The sequence below is a fragment of the Chrysemys picta genome, chromosome 10 (genome assembly GCF_011386835.1).
Source record: "Chrysemys picta bellii isolate R12L10 chromosome 10, ASM1138683v2, whole genome shotgun sequence".
Lineage (NCBI taxonomy): Eukaryota > Metazoa > Chordata > Testudines > Emydidae > Chrysemys > Chrysemys picta.
Genome location: NC_088800.1, coordinates 18,251,800 through 18,270,253, shown reverse-complemented (window position 1 = coordinate 18,270,253; position 18,454 = coordinate 18,251,800). Strand labels below are relative to the sequence as shown.

General features: G+C 47.0%; 1 protein-coding gene across 3 annotated transcripts in view; it reads right to left on the bottom strand.

Moving 5' to 3' along the window:
• HDGFL3 (HDGF like 3) overlaps positions 1 to 18,454 on the bottom strand; it is an 81,613-nt gene that overhangs the window by 18,772 nt on the left and 44,387 nt on the right. For 2 of the 3 annotated variants that reach the window (XR_010590975.1, XR_010590974.1), the window contains exons 4-6: positions 12,509 to 12,667; positions 10,296 to 10,442; positions 2,734 to 2,866 (exon numbers count right to left, since the gene is read on the bottom strand). Coding sequence is in view for 1 of the 3 variants with exons in the window: in XM_065559356.1 (XP_065415428.1) it covers positions 2,861 to 2,866; positions 10,296 to 10,442; positions 12,509 to 12,667 (312 nt within the window). In the remaining 2 variants the exon portion in view is untranslated. Of the gene's footprint in view, positions 1 to 1,573; positions 2,867 to 10,295; positions 10,443 to 12,508; positions 12,668 to 18,454 lie in introns of those variants that run through there. The other variant, XM_065559356.1, reaches the window with a different exon arrangement.

Here is an 18,454-nt window from a genome sequence, read left to right as displayed (position 1 = left end):
TGCTCCTGCACCCCACTTACCCCATCTTCCATAGAGCAGGGGAGACACACGGCAGGGCTCAGGATGGAGGGAGCTTGCTGGCAGCAGCTGCAGCTGAGGTCTCAGCAAGCTGATCTAATTAACAAGGCAGTGTACTTAAAGGAGAAATGCGCATCTCTCTCTCTCACACACACACAGTGTGTGTCTCTGTCTCTGTCTGCGATGCTGTCTCCCCTTCCTCCATTCCTGCTGCCTTGTAGAATGTGAGAGTTAACCCTTGAGGGCTCAGCCAATTGCTAGTTCATCACTTAGCAGTAAGGCATTCCCTGGAAAATATCCCACCCTCTGACTCCTCCACCTCAACCAAGCTTCACAATCATCATCAGTGTGTACCAGTATTAAATTGTTTGTTTAAAACTTATACTGTGTGTGTGTGTGTGTATATATATATAAAATATAGTCTTTGGTGAAAAAAAATTCCCTGGAACCTAACCCCTTTATTTACATTAATTCTTATGGGGAAATTGGATTTGCTTAACATCATTTCGCTTCAAGTCGCATTTTTCAGGAACATAACTACAACGTTAAGTGAGGAGTTACTGTACTTTAACAGGAGAATGTCAAACTCTGAGGGGAAGTTCACAGCCATGGTCAGAAGAGGGCATTTGTGCTTTAGAACTCTAGCCAAAAGGGCAGGATTCAAGACTCCCAGAGTATGTGTTGGTTGCAGTGTTGTTGTAACTGTGTTGGTCCCAGGGTATGAGAAAGACAAGATGGGTGAGAAGCTCTGTGGAGCTTCAAAGCTTGCCTCTTTCTCCAATAGAAGTTGGTCTAATAAAAGATATTACCCCAGCCACTTTGTCTCTACTGTAGCACGTCAGTCACATAGGAGCCGACTCCATGGGTGCTCTGGGGCTGGAGCACCCACAGGGAAAAATTAGTGGGTGCTCTGCACCCACTGACAGCCAAGCTCCCCATACCTCCCGCCCCACCTCCTCCTCTGCCCCTGAGCGTGCCGCGTCCCCGCCCCTCCGCCTACCTCCCAGCGCGTCCCGCCCATTAGCATGCTCCGGGAGGAGGGAGGGAGAGGAGCGGGAATGTGGCACGCTCAGGGGAGGAGGTGGGGCCGGGGTGGGGACTTTGGGGAAGGAGTTGGAATAGGGGCAGGGAGGGGGCGGGGGCCTCATGGAAGGGGTGGAGTGGGGGCAGGGCCGGGGGCAGAGGGCAGGGGGGATCGAGCACCCACAGGAAAGTGGGGAAGTTGGTGCCTATGGTCAGTCAATGTTTGACTGGCAGAAAGGAGCTCAAAACATTTATTTCCTCCAGAACCCAAACTTCCTGGGTGTGGAGTCCTCCCTTATATATTTGAATTCAGGTCAGCTCCATCCCAGCACATTCTCCCCAAGAAAACAAAAAAAGAGCTGTTCAGCCGTCGTAGGATATACTGTCTCACAAACAGGTATCACGGCCCCAATGTTTCCTCTAGTGCTTTCAAAGAAACTTTGAATATGGTCAAGGTGAATTTAATAACCTCCTGTTATCCAGGAAAAAAAATAGCAATGTACAGAAAAAAAAAATCTCACCTGGACTTGTATCTATTATTGTCAACTCAGTGTTAACAGAATGTTTTGCTTTAATACTTGAGTTACATTAATACCTCACATTATTACACGTATGAAGCCAAATATGACGCTAACTTAGTTGCTTACAACCTCAAACCTTACTCCCAATACACATTCCAATAAATTTATTCTGTAAAAACAATACATTTTTTTGTTTTTGTTTTTTTGTTGTTTTTTTTTGTTTTGTTTTTTACAGTAAACTTGTCAACTACAAACCTTGAATACGCAAAAGATGTTCCAAGGACAAGCATAACAAGGATTGATAAAACCAGACTAAATATGTTTTCACAATAAAAGCTGGCATAAAAATAAATAAAATTCTCTATTATCACAATAGCAACAATAATGTACACAGAATAATGGTTTTGGAATGCTTACTTCCTAGTCTAGATCTATTTCCAAAATTAAAAACAAAAAAACAAAAAACAAAAACAGAAGAATGACAGGATCCTTTTTTTAAGCCTTTCAATACTGAACATTTGAGGTTTTGGTTTGGTTTCATAGGGTTTCTGTGTCACAATAAGCTTAGAAATGGAAAGCTTCCAAATGAATGAGCTCAAATTGTGTTGGCATTGGAAAAAATCCTTGTATTAATCTAAAGAAACACAAAAAGACTTTCACTAACTCCACATATAGGTACTAAGCCAGATAGTGTACATTACATCGTGATTTTGAGAAATATTAACGAGTATAACTAGCTAGGTACTTCTAATAAGGAAAGATATTTTATTACAGTATTGACCTTTGCAATGATCTCAGCTGAAGAAGGATTTTTCTTTTATTTTGTAAACGGATCAAAAAACAAGAAAAGATGGATACGGCGTAATTTAAAGTTATGTTTGTAGGTGGAATAGATTCTTGTGGTCTTGTATGTAGGGGACTAATTCCTAAGGTTTGCTTGTTTTACAAAAATGCAGATTTTGAACGATTTAATTTGGAGTTTCTGCCTTTTCTCTTTAGAAAAGGCTTCTACCACATGTACAACTCTGCAACGTCTCCATAAACCTCAGTCACTGGAAAAGGGCAACTCCATGCAACCAAATAATATGAAAATCAAAAGATATCCCTTAGAAAAAGGGTAAAATGTCATTTCTGCAAACACAACAGATAGGAATGTGAATAATGTGCATACAAACTGGGATGCTGTTGATGATACCAATGAATAGATGTGCTGACTCATATCAAATCCAAGAATATTAGACAACCAAACACGTAACCTTCTTGTGTTTTCCCTTCATGTCCAGCAGTCATTATGTTGGTTAAGTCTGAAAGAGAGAAAAAAAATTGTATTTAATGTAAGATTTAATGCATCAAGCTGCAGAGAACAAGATTCAAATGAATGCCTCATCTTTACATTTCAGAGCTACAGTTACATTAACTTCATGGTACATTTTTTTTTTTTTAAGGAAACAGTTTGTGTTGCATCATAAACACACACTATCACATTAAAGAACCTGGCTTGAGCATTTAGGGCTTTATTAAAAAAAACCGCTTTGTTCCATTTATGTTGGTAGATTTTGTCATTCATCCCGCCCCATAATATCATTATGAAAGGTACAGGATACACCAAACACAACCAAGTTCTGTAGTTTTCTGTTTCATCAAACCTTTGGTATGCATCACGCAAAAGGTTAGACCACTGCTCTGTCCACAGGAGCTCCTGGGCCTTGCAAGAAGTCACTAGAAATGGCTGTGTGTTCTGCTCAAGCAAATGAACACTTGCCCACAACGAAAGAAATACAAAAACGGAGGGTGTGTATTTTATTGCTGAAGATATAGCCTGGCTTGGAGCTCTCCGTGGGATGAAAAACATAGGAGGAAGAAACTCCCATGTTACTACTGAGTCAAGGCCAGCTCTTGCGCCCATTAACATTAATAGGAACATAATCCGTCCCTTTCTGTGTGGTCATGGCAAGTCTCTTGTCTTCATGTCTCAGTTTCTCCATGTAAAACAGTTACCTACCTCAGAGGGATCCATTAATTTTTGTCTCTCACACGGAAGATGCTGTATGAGCACTGCACAGTCAGGTGGGGTTTCCCTTTGGGGACTGTTCTAGAAATCACTTGTCAAGAAAGGATTCGGAGCATTACCTGGCCTATCCACCCACCCACAAATTACTGACGAAAGAACCACACCACACACAATCAATGTGAAGCAATCAACAATATATTTGTTTTTGTTCATTCTGAAAAAAACAACATCAGGAAAAAGGGGGACAGAGGGTGAATCCACAGGGAAGAGCGCGATTTTCATTTTACACAGGATCTGGAAGAGAATAGGAGAAAGAAAACATTTTAACACTGTAGCACTAGCAGTTCCCTTCCTGAGCTCTCGCCCTGTACAACCCCCTGCGGCAGTGTTCTTCATCAATCACACCATGGCTGGGGGTGAGCATGTCTCTCTGACCCAAGCTGTCTACTGCTGCCAGCTAAGGGAGCTCACTAGCACAATCGACCCCCAGTCCAGTTGTGGCCTGTAGCTGCTTATGGCTCTTCGGAACAGGGACCGTCTTTTTGTTCTGGGTTTATACAACAGCTAGCACGGTGAGGGCCAGGTCTGTGACCAGGGCTCCAAGGCACTCTGCAATACCAATCTAATTAGTAGAGCGCTGTGCTTTTGTTCCTGGTTTCCGTCCCCTGCCCATGGTAGGGGTTGTTACAAAATACGTCCCATACCGCATGCCAATGTCCTTCACGGCCTTTCCCCATCCAGTTCCCAGGGCAGTGATGCTTTGCTCTCCAAAGCTCCACACTAACTCTCTTCTCTCTCCTGTTTATGCGTCGCTTGCTAAGGTTATACTTACAGGTGCTTCGGAGCCTTTGCCTGGAGATGCTCTCACTGCTGTTGTGCTTCCTTCCGGAGGGAGGTGCAGACACCCGTTAAAACAATTAAAGGCCTTTTACTACAAATCCCTACTGACATGTCGTTCTCCCGCATTAACAAGAGAGGCGGGGGCTGCACTGGTCAGTCCCTACAATAAAAACGTGACATTAAATATACAAAGCTATCCCACCGTAGTGTTAAGGCTTTGCTCTTGCCAAGGCTAACGTGCCCATGGGGTTGAACTGAAGGGGCAGTGGTGGCAGCCACTACTTGCTAGGGCTCAGTCGCACGTTAACGCTGCAACTCCTCCTCACTGCCCAGAATTACAACTTGAGTGCTGGGCCATAGCTTAGCACATGAGATGGATAAAGACAAAGGGGTCGGATCATCCCCTACCTGGCTGCTGCTGCTGCACAGGCGACAGAAATCCAGTCGGATACAGCCCCCCGCCCATCACAGGGCACGGCCTGCCTACTCGAAAATCTAGCAGGGGGTTTGGCCCCCACGCCAGCAGCTCCCCTGATGGTCCACACTGCCCTCAAGAAATCTGCAGGGACCCCTGTGCCTCTGCTTGGGTTCCTTGATCTACCCACTGTTCCTGCTGAAGCCATGTTGCCAGGCTCCCCCACTGGCTGCTGCCCCAGAATCCGCCTTCCAGAGCCACTCCACTGCATTGATGGGGCAGAGGTTACGTTAATGCTGACGCTAGCAGTGTTTACATACTTGCTAATGTCCTATGGGTAGGGCCCTCAAATTCACGGCCACGAAAAACACGTCACAAACCATGAAATCTGGTTGTTTGTGTGCCTTTACCCTATACTATACAGATTTCACATGGGAGACCAGCGTTTCTCAAATTGGGGGTCCTGACCCAAAAGGCAGTTGCAGGGGGGTCGCAATGTTATTTTAGGGGGGTTGTGGTATTGCCACCCTTACTTCTGCGCTGCCTTCAGAGCTGGGCTGCCAGAGAGCGGCGGCTGTTGGCCGGGCGCCCAGCTCTGAAGACAGAGCCTCTCTAGCAGCAGTGCAGAAATAATCATGGCAATGGCATCCCAGGCCATCCTTACGTCTGTGCTGCTGCTGGCGGCGGCTCTGCCTTCGGAACTGGGCTCCGGGCCAGCAGCCACCGCTCTCCAGCTGCCCAGCTCTGAAGGCAGTGCCGTAAGGCAGAAGTAAGGGTAGCAATACCACAACCCTCCCTACAATAACCTTGCGACTCCCCCTCCCCCACAACTCCTTTTTGGGGTCAGGACCTGTACAATTACAAAACTGCGAAATTTCAGATTTAAATTAAAATCATGAAATTTATGATTTTTAAAATTCCATGACTGTGAAATTGACCAAAATGGATTGTGAATTTGGTAGGGCCCTACCTATGGGACTTGGGGGTAGTGGTGGGCATGATGCTGCAGGGAGCAGCCAGCACCACAGGTCTGATCAGAGAGCCCCATCCCCATGGAACTGATGGACAGAGGATTATGATGCTGGGAGGATGGCTATCCCCCTGCTACCCTACCCTGGTATCCACCCTGCCCCAGATCAGCAAGGGTTTCATTCCTTCAACAAGACGGTGTCCACACAATGACAGTGACAACTTTGAGTGCCTTTATTTGCGTTGCTTTGAGTCAATCACTCATCTTGCTAGTAGAGTGCAAAACCACCCTGGCACTGAAGCAAACAAAACTGGCCTGAAAATCAGGGATCTGAATCCAGCTCCCTGCTGCACCACCATTCCTGTTGCACCTACTGGAAACTGGGCACAAAAGAATCTGGCCTCCTGTAGGTAAAAAATATGTGTGGAGTCAATTAAGTTGCACATGTAAGTATGGCAGGAGAATAGAGAATCCAGTCAGAGAGGCTCTAGTGGCCTGGGCGTAGGACTACTGCCAAGTTTAAATCCCAGTGCTGACACTTCCTCCCTATGTGGTGTTAGGCAATTCACTTAATCTCTCCGTGCCTTAGTTTCTCTACTTGTAAGATGGGAATAGTGACATTTGTTTACCTTCTTCATACATGTGTTGTGACAAATAATTGGGCATCAATTTTGAGATCACAATGATTACAGAATCCAACCCTTAATAAACAAGCTGTGACACAAGGTTATTATTGTAGTAGGAAGAGCTCGTGGCAGCTATTACTGAAGTCTATGTATTTGTTATATTTCACAGGAGTCACTAGAAATGTTGGTCTTCCACTAAAACACCATCGTTAACAAATGTCTCAGCCACCAGCTCTTTTGAATATGCTCTCTCAGTAGTAATGGTATCAGATGATAACCACTCTGGACTGGATTGTAACTACTTACCTCACACTAGCATGAGCAGTTACTCCCACGAGTAGTTCCACTGCCTTCAGTCACAGTCTCTGATCACCACTGTGAGTAAGGAGAGCACCTTTAAACCTGAGAGTCCCTGGGCTGTATCAGGGGAAACCCAACTGTTTTACTTCAAACTAATGCCTTATTTTTCAGAGTCCATAGAACTGTCCACCCCCTGAATGGTGACATTATTCATCCTCACACAAATGAAAGGATGCAAAGCCTGTGCCTTGCTTTTGATTAAAATCAATTCCACGTATCAGTACATAGTCTAAAGTCCACCACACAAGCCAAGCAGTGGCACTGACATTCAAATACATCCCGTCGCAAAACATTTAGGAGTGTGCTTCACAAAGCCATAACAAGAGTCTCCAGAGTAGTAAAATGGAAAAAAAAAAGTATGTCTCCAGTTACATTTAAGAGTCATAGCAGCCGAAACCCAAAAACACAACTCACAGGAGGTTTAGATATGCAATGGGAATCTGCTTTCACTCATTTACCAGCTCATTTTATACTGTAAAAGCTAAATGCAACGAGAAATGAGAAATGTTACACAGGAATATTCTGCTTAGAAGGTATTTTGAGGAAGCCTAAGCATAGGGACGCAGCTGAGTATTTAAAAGCGAAGGACTCTCTATCCAATGGGCAAGCAGTCTCAGTGGCTGCTAGCTTATAGAAGCTCTGTTAAGATCCATATTAGCCAATAGCCTTTTGAGGTTCAGGTACAAGATGCAGTAATTCTGGGGTACCGTTTTGGAGAGGCAGCCATGCTAACAGCAGCAGCCAGCGACGGGAGGCAGAGGACCCTGGGAATAGCTAGGAGGCTAGTATGAATTTAGCAGCAAGCCTACAAGAGGAGCTGAACCTCTGGGCTGGTGTGATAGCCAGCAAGCCTGGCTTATGTTCTAATATCAGGGTGGTGTTTCTCTGGCTAAACAAGGATCAGTCAGATGGCGAAGGTTTTAAAAGGGCGCTATGACCCAAAGGCACACGTTGATCTCCTACCTCTCAGTCAAAGCAACGATGATTATTTTATCAATAATGATGATAAAAGACAAACCCTGTCCCCTTTGAAGATGGGAGAGGTGCCTTCAGCACACTGGAAAAGCATCCGGGCACTATATAAATGGAGTGACTACTGTACTATTATGGGTTACTCATGCATGGCCAAAGGAGGATGCATGCTGGGAGCACCAGAGATATGGGGTCTCATCTGCAAAAGCTCCTCCCCTGGGCAGTGCTGCAGTTAAGTTGAGAGGAATGTTTTTAGGCCTCCCACCAGTCTAGCAGGTTTCCATGGCCTTCCAAAGCTTGGGAAGCCATGAGGCTAGGCAAGGATCCTTGCATGGATCCAAAATGGCGGGGCTGACCACGCACATTCCAGAGAGCAGCGTTAAAGAGGCCGTTTGTTATGTATAATTAGAGGTGCCAAAGTCAGCATCTTTTCCACACTGAAAACTGTAACAAAACAACTAATTTTCTAATTCCAGTCTTGCACAGGACCCTGAGCTTCCCTGTGATGAAAAGAGCAGCTTAAGGTATATTTTTGTATTATGTTCCTGGCACCTTCTTATGACCAGATAAACCCACTAAGCTTGATTTTCCTCCCCACATAAACCAGGTTTAAGTTCACTGAGGTAAAGGAAGTTGCATTGGGGTAAGTGAGAAGAGGAGCAGGCCCACTCCGTTCAAGTTGCACATTACTGTTCAAATGTTCTTTCATAGATTTTAAGGCCAGACCATTAGGTCAGCTAGTGTCACCTCTGGGTGAAATTCTTCGGTCTGTGACATATCAGTTCCCTTGCCTTGAGCTCTGTAACTTGTGTTTGACTAAAGTACATCTTCTAGAAAGGCATCCAGTCTTGATCTGAAGACATCAAGAGATGAAGACTCCATCACTTCCTTGAAACAGAACTTTAAGAGCTACTGGAAAGCTCCGAAGAGAAATCCCAAGGAGGACTGAGGGTGAAATTTACTCAGTGTACAGGGGCACAGAAGTCCCTTAGCACAGCAGAACCACAGTGGTTCCACTACATATGAGGTGGGTTGCCACTAAGTAAGCATGACTGGGGACGCCATGCCCCCAGTGCTCTTTATCAGCCCCTCAGAAACTGTGAAGTGGCAGTGTCTGTAGTGGCCTGGAGACAGCTGTGAGTGAGTGATTACAGTGCTTATAAATCCCCATGGAGGAGATGTGCTGGGATTGTGGACCCTATTTCAGCACAGGGCTTGGAAGTGCTGTAGGACAGCGCCTCTCCCTTGGTGTAGATTAGGCTGGTGGATTCCATCCCACTCCAACCTCCATAGAGTTATAACTCTCTCACACATTTTATGCCATCGTTACTCACTGAAACTGGTCCTTAAGTATTTCAACCCTGACCAAGAGAGACTAGGTACCCAATCCTGAAATTTGAAAATTCATCCGGTCTTATTACTACGAGCAGGCAAAACTCCATGCATGGTAGCACCTTCCGACCATACTCTGAACATGGGATGTAGCCTACCGCTATGTTACTCCCACAAGTATGTGTCTTGGAGTCTGACCCAAGCATTTGGCATACGCTTTGCACCAATCACCACCCCTAGGATCAATGCTGACTTAGTGTTCCGTATGCAAGTGACAGAGCCAGCCCCAGTGTACTTGAGAGCATGCCCAGTGGTTAAAGAGTATAATCATGACAAACCCCACACAATCATAAAGAACTCTGAAGCGGGAGGTCGGAAGATACATTTGAGTGTGCGGTGTCCCACTGCATCGTTCCCCACAACCAGGCCTGTTACCTGTGCGGTGTGAACGGCGTAGGACAATACAGAGCAGGAGTAATTGTTTTTTTAAAGGTGGCTGCTGTTCGCCCATTTGGACAGGCCAGGATATGATATAAACACATCAAGACACATCCGTTCTCCTGACCAACACTCTCCCTGTCTGTTGCTGGGCTCATAGTAACAATGCGAGGAGTGCAGTGGGCACAAGTGTATGTGGATAAAGCTTGTGAGGGATGTGCAGGTTATTTTTTTGTGCCAACTGCCGTGCTGCTCTGGGGCACAATGCCATTATATGCCCCTTTCAGCATAGTGAAACCCAAAGCAGGATCAGCCCAGGAACCTGCATGCACACGGCCTGATTCTCCTCTGACTTACGCCTGTGTGAATCAGAAGCAGCTCCAAAGAAACTGGCAGAATTATGTAGGTGTAAATCACGTGAGAGAACAAGCAAGTCCACTGCATTTCGTAAGTCACAGTACAACATGCACAGGCCCCGATTCTGCTCTCACCTCAGTTTTATATCAGTGCAACTTAACTGGAGCTACTCCTGATTTACACTAGGGTCAGTGAGAGGTGAAATCATGCCCATAGTGTTTGCTAAGACTCGCTCACTCATATAGGTTGAAATTCATCCCTGTGCAGGGCCAACGCCACTTACACCCTCACAGCAGGAGTTGAGCAGGACTTATGCAGTGTGTATATGCCTCTGCACAGGGTGCACTTCACCGCTGAGTCTGAGATCTGTGGTAACAAACTGCACACAAAGGGAATGTGAACGGAAGATTACCCCTTCACTGGTTTTCTGCAAATCTGAAGAAGTGTTTCTTGTGTCATTGCCTGCGTCTCCCGCATCAGAGCTGCTCTTATTTTCTTCCTCTTTGCAGTCCTTATCATCTTCATCTCCGGGAGATTTCCGTGACTGCTTGGAGGATTTCTAAACAGATCAACAACACAGTTAACAAACAAAAACCAAACTTCAGAGCGAGAAAGACGTAGCTTGTGTTTTACAATGCGCGTGCGAGTCCATTCTTCTTGTCCTAGCTCATGGGCCCCTGTTTGAAGCTCTTCCTAGATACAGTCAATGGGGGTGGAAAGCATAGGTTGGTTTCAGCGTTCAGATTTACAGCAATCGATGAAACAAGAGGAGAAATTAACAGCTGACATAGGTGGGTAGCACTGCTAATCAGAGGTAGAGATGGTAACAGCAGAAGGGTCATCTGTAGGTTTGGTAGTTAATGAAATGATGGTGCCAGATTGACAAAAGTTTTGATTAAACACAGAGGTGCAAAACGAGAGCAGAACTGACAGAGCTGCTTTCCATACTTTCTTAGTTTTAGCTGTCAGTTTTAATATATTAACATTAAAGCCATATGGAACCAATACATCTTTCCTCTTCCCTTTATGTTATGCAATTCTCCAGCACAAAGGGATAGGTTGTGGTTTTAAGCTACCATCCTACTAATTCTCCATTCGTCCAGAGTCTTCCAGAAAAAAAAGAGGGTAGATAAGACCTGAATTTCTAAAGTGAAACACACACCGGGGGGGGGGGGGGGGAGGGGGAATCTTTGTATGTGTTTTTTTTTAAACCTACAAGTTCCCGAGTGCTGAGATCTAAGGTTTTTGTTCAGGTCCCAGCCCATCTCTAATGCAAAGCTCAGCAAATCTGAAACTAGCCCCCAAATAATTAATGGAATATTTTTCAGTGACATTGTAAGAGGCCAGATTAATAAGACAAAATAAATCAAGCACTAATTCTTATAGGGGATTCTTTCCCTTGATTTCAGTGGGCTTCAGATCAGGCTCGTGATTAAACCAGGTTGAAAAAAGAAGAAGAAGAAGAAGAAGAAGAAGAAGAGCAAAGCCATCTTGAGCTGTTCTTGAGAGCACATTAATCAAAACATGACTGTTCTGGCAGTTTCATCATACACGCGATTATAATCAGTGCCCATGTATTCCACAATTCTACAGTCATAGATTTTACTGTGGAATCCAGCCCTTGTTGCAGAGTCATACTACAAAACCCAAGATTTCATTAAAAGAAAAATATGGGCCATATTGTGCTACCGATTTTTAACTCTCTGGGAGCTCTGCTTAAAACCGATGGCATGACACGGCCCTATGTTTCTAGTTCTTATGGTTGTGAAAATAACCTTGAAATGTGAACTGAGTGTAAATCAAAGCAGACAGCTTAAAATAAGAGCTCAGAGAGGGGTGAACTGCCTCATTCATCCCAGTGCAGAGTTAGTTCTGAAAACTGAACATGACAATTCAAACGTTGACCTTGTGAAATGTTTCCCTCATCTTTATCCTTATTTATATTTACCTTATATACATGTGCTTGTGCCACAACCCCAGCTGCCTCGGTCCCAACTCAGCTGCCAATGCCTGAAATGCCCATTACACAGCTGCCAACCATCCAGCTTCCCTTCACCACCACCAATTTCTCTGATCTAATAAAAATGATAATCCGGGAAGTGTGTAAAATATGTTGGGGCAGATCCACAGCTGGTGTAAACTGGTATTGCTCTGTTGGCTTCCATGGAGATGTGCTGATTTAAACCAGCTGACAATCTGCCCCACTGAATAATACACCAGTGCTACTGTGCTGACAGACAGAAATATGAAAATGAATAATAGGATCTCAAATACTTACGTGGCTCCCATTACCACAGTGCCTGAGTCCCTGGCAAGCTTTAATGTATTTATCCTCCCAGCACCCCTGTGAGGTAGGGAAATGCTATTAATCCCATTTTACAGATGGGGAAGTGAGATGCAGAGAGACCAAGTGACTTGCCCAAAGTCATACAGTAAGTCTGTGGCAGAGCAGGAAATTGAATCCAGGTCTCCCAAATACCAGGATAGAGCCCTAACCTCTAGACCAACTGTCCTCTCTAGTTCAATAAACCCCACTATTTTGGAACAGAAATCTAGACAGTGCAGAAGGCAGGGCTAAACTGCCATTACAATGCACAAGTGACAACGGAAAAGCTCCTGGATCACCTTTGAAGTGTAGGATTTTTTTCGTTTTGAGCCTGCTTTTTCATTCTTTCTTTTGCCTTTTCCATCCTCTTCTACCCGATCACCTTCCTCCTCGCTGCTCGCATCGGCCGTATTTCCTCCTTCTCCCTCAGTTTCTGACGAGCTCTGTTGCTGGATTGCCTTTGAAATAATAAATAATAATTATTATCATCAACTAAAACTCCTCCCAAATAATTAATTTTTGCCATGTCCCATATTGCACCGGGAGATCCTAAGAAGAGAGAGCTTGCACTTTAATCATTTTACTCAGGAATAAATTAGCCTGATCTTACAACCATCAAAATAGAGGGCTGGCAGGGGCAATTTCCTCAGTAGCCACTTGAAAACAGTTATCAGATGCATTTTCTGAGATGACAAGCTCAGAAAGGTTTACTGTAGGGCTGTCAAGTGATTAAAAAAATTAATTGTGATTAATCGCACTGCTAAACATTAATAGAATACCATTTATTTAAATATCTTTGGATGTTTTCTATATTTTCAAATGTATTGATTTCAATTACAACATATAATAAAAAGTCTAGAGCGCTCACTTTATATTTATTTTTGTTTACAAGTATTTGCACTGTAAAGAACCAAAAGAAATAATATTTGTCATGTACTGCAGTGCAATCTCTTTATCATGAAAGTTGAACTTACAAATGTAGAATTGTGCAAAAAAAAAAAAACTGCATTCAAAAATAAAACAATGTAAAATTTTAGAGCCTGCAAGTCCACTCAGTCCTACTTCTTGTTCAGCCAATCGCTCAAACAAGGTTTACATTTACAGGAGATAATGATGCCCGCTTCTTGTTCACAATGTCACCAGAAAGTGAGAACAGGAGTTCTCATGGCACTGTTGCAGCCGGCGTCGCAAGATATTTACATGCCAGATGTGGTAAAGATTCATATGTCCCTTCATGCTTCAACCACAATTCCAGGGGACATAGTCCATGCTGATGACTGATTCTGCTCGATAACAATTCAAAGCAGCGTGGACTGACGCATGTTCATTTTCATTATCTGAGTCAGATGCCACAGCAGAAGGTTGATTTTCTTTTTTGGTGGTTCAGGTTCTGTAGTTTCCGCATTGGAGTGTTGCTCTTTTAAGACTTCTGAAAGCATGCTCCACACCTCGTCCCTCTCAGATTTTGGAAGGCACTTCAGATTCTTAAACCTTGGGTTGAGTGCTGTAGCTAATTTTAGAAATCTCACATTGGTACCTTCTTTGCATTTTGTCAGATCTGCAGTGAAAGTGTTCTTAAAATGAACAACATGTGCTGGGTCATCATCCGAGACTGCTATAAAATGAAATATATGGCAGAATGCAGGTAAAACAGAACAGGGGACATACAATTCTGCCCCAAAGAGTTCAGTCACAAATTTAATTAATGCATTATTTTTTTAACAAGCATCATCAGCATGGAAGCATGTTCTCTGGAATGGTGGCCGAAGCATGAAGAGGCATACAAATGTTTAGCATATCTGGCATGTAAATACCTTGCGACGCAGCTACAGAAGTGCCATGCAAATGCCTGTTCTCACTTTCTGGTGACATTGTAAATAAGAAGAGGGCAGCATTATCTCCTGTAAATGTAAACAAACTTGTTTCTCTTAGTGATTGGCAGAACAAGAAGTAGGACTGTGTGGACTTGTAGGCTCTAAAGTTTTACATTGTTTTGGTTTTGAGTGCAGTTATGTAACAAAAATAAAATCTACATTTGTAAGTTGCACTTTCAGGACAAAGAGATTGCACTACAGTACTTGTATGAGGTGAATTGAAGAATACTATTTCTCTTGTTTAACATTTTTACAGGGCAAATATTTATAATAAAAATAATATACACTTTGATTTCAATTAAAACACTGAATACAATATATATGAAAATGTAGAAAAACATCCAAAATATTTAATATATTTCAATTGGTATTCTATTGTTTAACAGTGTGATTAAAACTGCGATTAATTGCAATTAATTTTTTGAGTTAATCGCGTGAGTTAACTGTGATTAATCGACAGCCCTAGTTTACAGAGAAACACAAGTGATGGTGATGGCAGAGTGGAGAACTAATGACTCAGTCCAATAGGATTTATCTGTCATTTTCCAGGTTTGTGCCGGGCAATGCAAACTCAGAGATCTTGGCTGCATGGGCAAGCGACCCAATCAGTAGAAAGGGACGCAGCCCAAAAAACCAACATCTCCCTAGAGGGAAATTTCAGATCCGACCAGGATGTGGAGAACTCTCCCACGCTCCTTCTCCAGCAGTCCAGTGGCTCCCTAAACCCCACCCCTATCAACATTCAGATCATCCAGTGTGTGGAGGTGGCACTCCTCACTGGACATATGGGGCTTGGGGCAGAGACCTGGCAGGAAAATGTCCTGACTCATGTGGTAGGCAGAGACCACCTTTGGGAGGAATGAAGGATGTGGGCAGAGCTGGACCTTATCCTTATGGAACACCGTGTACAGGGGCTCGGAGGTCAAGGCCCTGAGTTCCGAGACCCACCTAGCCGACGTGATCGCCCAGGAAGGCTACCTTCCATGAGCGGTGCAACGAGGAGCACGTAGCTAGCGGCTCAAACGGGGGGCCCGTGAGGTGGGCCAGCACCAGGTTCAGGTCCCACTGTAGGACAGGGGGCCTGACGGACGGGAAGAGACGATCCAATCCCTTAAGGAATCGGCCAGTCATAGCATGGGAGAATACCATGTGGCCCTGCACCAGCGGGTGGAAGGCCAATATGGCCGCCAAGTGCACCTTGACAGATGAGGGCACCAGGCCCTGGGCTTTAAGGTGAAGGAGGTAGTCCAGAATGAGCTGGATTGGGGCAGCCACAGGGGAAATGCTCCGCTCATCTGCCCATCGGGAGAACCGAGACCACTTTGTGAAGTAGGCTCGGCGCGTGGAGGGTCATCTGCTTTCCAAGAGGATGCGCTGAACCTCTTCCGAGCATGTCCTTTCCTCCCAGCCTAACCATTGAGCAACCACGCCGTGAGGTGGAGTGCCACTAGGATGGGGTGGAGGAGGTGGCCCTGGTCCTGGGAGAGCAGGTCCGGGCAGGATGGCAACGGCCCCGGCGGGGCAACTGCTAGGCCCATGCGGGTCCCGTACCAATGCTGCCTGGACCATGCCGGGACAATCAGTAGGACCTGGGCCCTGTCTGTTTTTATCTTTTCCAGGACCTTGCCTATCAGTGGGAATGGGGAGAAGGCATAGAGAAAACCGACCTGACCAGGACAGGAGGAAGGCATCAGAGATAGCGCCCCGTCCCAGCCCCCCCGGAGCAGAACCGGGGACAGTGACGGTTCTGCCAGGTTGCAAGCAGGTCCACCTGGGGAGTTCCCCACTCTTGGAAAAGTATGTAGACCACCTCTGGGTGAAGGGACCACTCGTGCTGAGAGGAGAAATCCCCGCTCAAGCGATCCGCCTGCGAGTTCCGGGCGCCCAGTAGGTGGCAGGCCTGTAGGCAAATGTTGTGGGCTATATAGAGGTCCCACAGCCTGAGGGCTTTGCAGCAGAGGGCAGAGGATCGGGCCCCGCCTTGCCTGTTGTTGCAAAACATCGAGGCCGTGTTGTCTGTCCAGGTGCGAGCGGAAGGCCATGCACACCAGCTGCACCGCCCTGAGCTCCTTGACATTTATGTAGAGGGCCAGGTCCTGTGCAGACCACAGACCTTGGGTCTGAACGTCCCCCACATGGGCTCCCCACCCCAGGTCTGATGCATCGGACACCAGTTCCATCGACACGGGCCTGCCTCTGAATGGGACCCCGTGGAGCATGTTCCCCGGGGAGGACCACCATCGTAGGGAGGCGATCACCAGTTCGGGCACAGTGAGGACTTTGTCCATCCCGTCTCTGGTCTGGGAGAACGCCGAGGCCAACCAGAGCTAGAGGGGCCTCATCCTGAGTCTGGCATGGCGGACCACATATGTGCCCGCCGACATGTGACCCAAGAGCTGGAGGCACGCTCTGGCTGTTTTCACTGGAAACCTTGTGACCGTGTCGATGAGCCCTTTCAGGGTCTCAAACCTGTCCTGTGGGGGGGAGGCTCTGGCCGACGTGGTGTCCAGGACTGCCCCGATAAACATTATGCATTGTACCAGGACTAACGTGGACTTGGTGTCGTTTACCAACAGGCCCGAAGTGGCGCACGTGGACAGGAGCGCCACGTGATCCCACACCTGCGACCGGGAGCTGCCCTTGACCAGCCAATCGTCCAGGCAGGGGAAGATCTGGACCCCATGGTGCCTGAGATAGGCTGCTACCACTGACATACACTTTGTAAATACCCTGGGGGCAGTGGACAGGCCAAATGGCAACAGAGGGTCCTGTGGCACCTTTAAGACTAACAGATGTATTGGAGCATAAGCTTTCGTGGGTGAATGCCCACTTCGTCAGACGCATGGCCAAATGGGAGGACTGTAAATTGGTAGTGCTCCTGCCCAACTGTGAAATGGAGGAAGCGTCTGTGCCTCTTGAATATATGAATGTGGAAGTACGCTTGAGCTTCACCGTGTACTGGTTCAGGCCTCGCAGGTCCAGGATGGGCCTGAGCCCCTCTTTGGCCTTTGGGATAAGGTAATAGCGGGAGTAGTAGCCCTTGCGTTTGAACTCCACTGGCACCACTTCCACCGCTCCTAGGCCAAGAAGCCGCCCCACATCCTGCTCAAGCAGAGCCTCGTGAGAGGGGTCCCCCAGGAGGGACGGGGGCAGAGGGTGGTTGGGCAGGGTGGAGGTAAACTGGAGGGTGTAACCCCAGGAGATGGTGTTGAAGACCCATTGGTCTGAGGTCAGCTGCGACCACTCTGGGAGGAAAGCACAGAACCGGTTGGAGGAGGGAAGGTTTATTGTGGGTGGGTCCCTGATGAGAACTGGCAGGGCGCCCCTGGGCGTCCTGTCAAAACCACTGTTTTCCCTGCCTGTTTGCCCTTGGAGGACCCAGGCTGGGGGGTGGCTGAGACTGCCTCTGCAGGCATTTCTTATAGTCCTGCAACTTTTTATAAGTGGGCTTGTATTTAGAGTGGATGGCCTGGGTGGGAGCCTGCTGCAGCTTAAACTTAGGTTTAGCTACAGCTGGAACATAAGGGCCCAGAGTCTGAAGCGTCGCGCGGGAGTCTTTCAGGCCATGCAGTTTTATGTCCGTTTGGTCCGCAAACAGAGCTTTGCCGTCAAACGGTAATCGCCACATCAGGGGAGGGTGAGGAGGCCAGCACCGTACTTTGCGTGTCCACTGGCACCGGAGGATCCACCACTTGGTCGGTCTCCGGGCACAGTGCCGAGGATGTACGTCCCCCCGACTCCTTCCTCGGAGGTCAGGAGAGGGAGGCCGACGGCCCTTCTGAGGCTCCGGCCACTGAGCGAACCCCCACCGGGGGCTGTGTTGGGGGCCATGCTGCCCAATGGTACCATTGTGCCGGCCATGGGGCCCAGTGCCACTGCACCTGCTGTGGCACCGGGGGAGCGGGCTGTTTGGCCTGGCTGGCCTGACCCATCGATGGATGGCTACGAAGGCAGGCCGGGCTGACGTACGACCTGCCACTGTCCCTGGACCAGAAGGAGCAGTGGCACCGGGAGCGGTGCCGACCCCGAGACTGCGACCTCGACGTGGAGGACTGGTACTGTCGGTAACAGCTGCTCGGCGATCGGCTCCGATGGGTGGATCCACGACAGCGACTCGACGGCGATCGACACCCGGGGCTGCAGGAGCGGTGCCGTGGCAGGGTCCTGGTGCAGGACAACGAACGGGAACAGCGTCGACGTTCGTGTCGCAACTGGCTGCGATAGCCCCTCCGAGACGAGGACCTTTGGCATTGTCTGCCTCAGTCTCGTCGATGTTCGCTCCTCGAGGCGGAGCGATGCCTGGCGTCTCGGTCAGATGGAACACAGGCAGACAACCTGGTGGGAGTCGCCGGCGACCCACGTGGACTACGC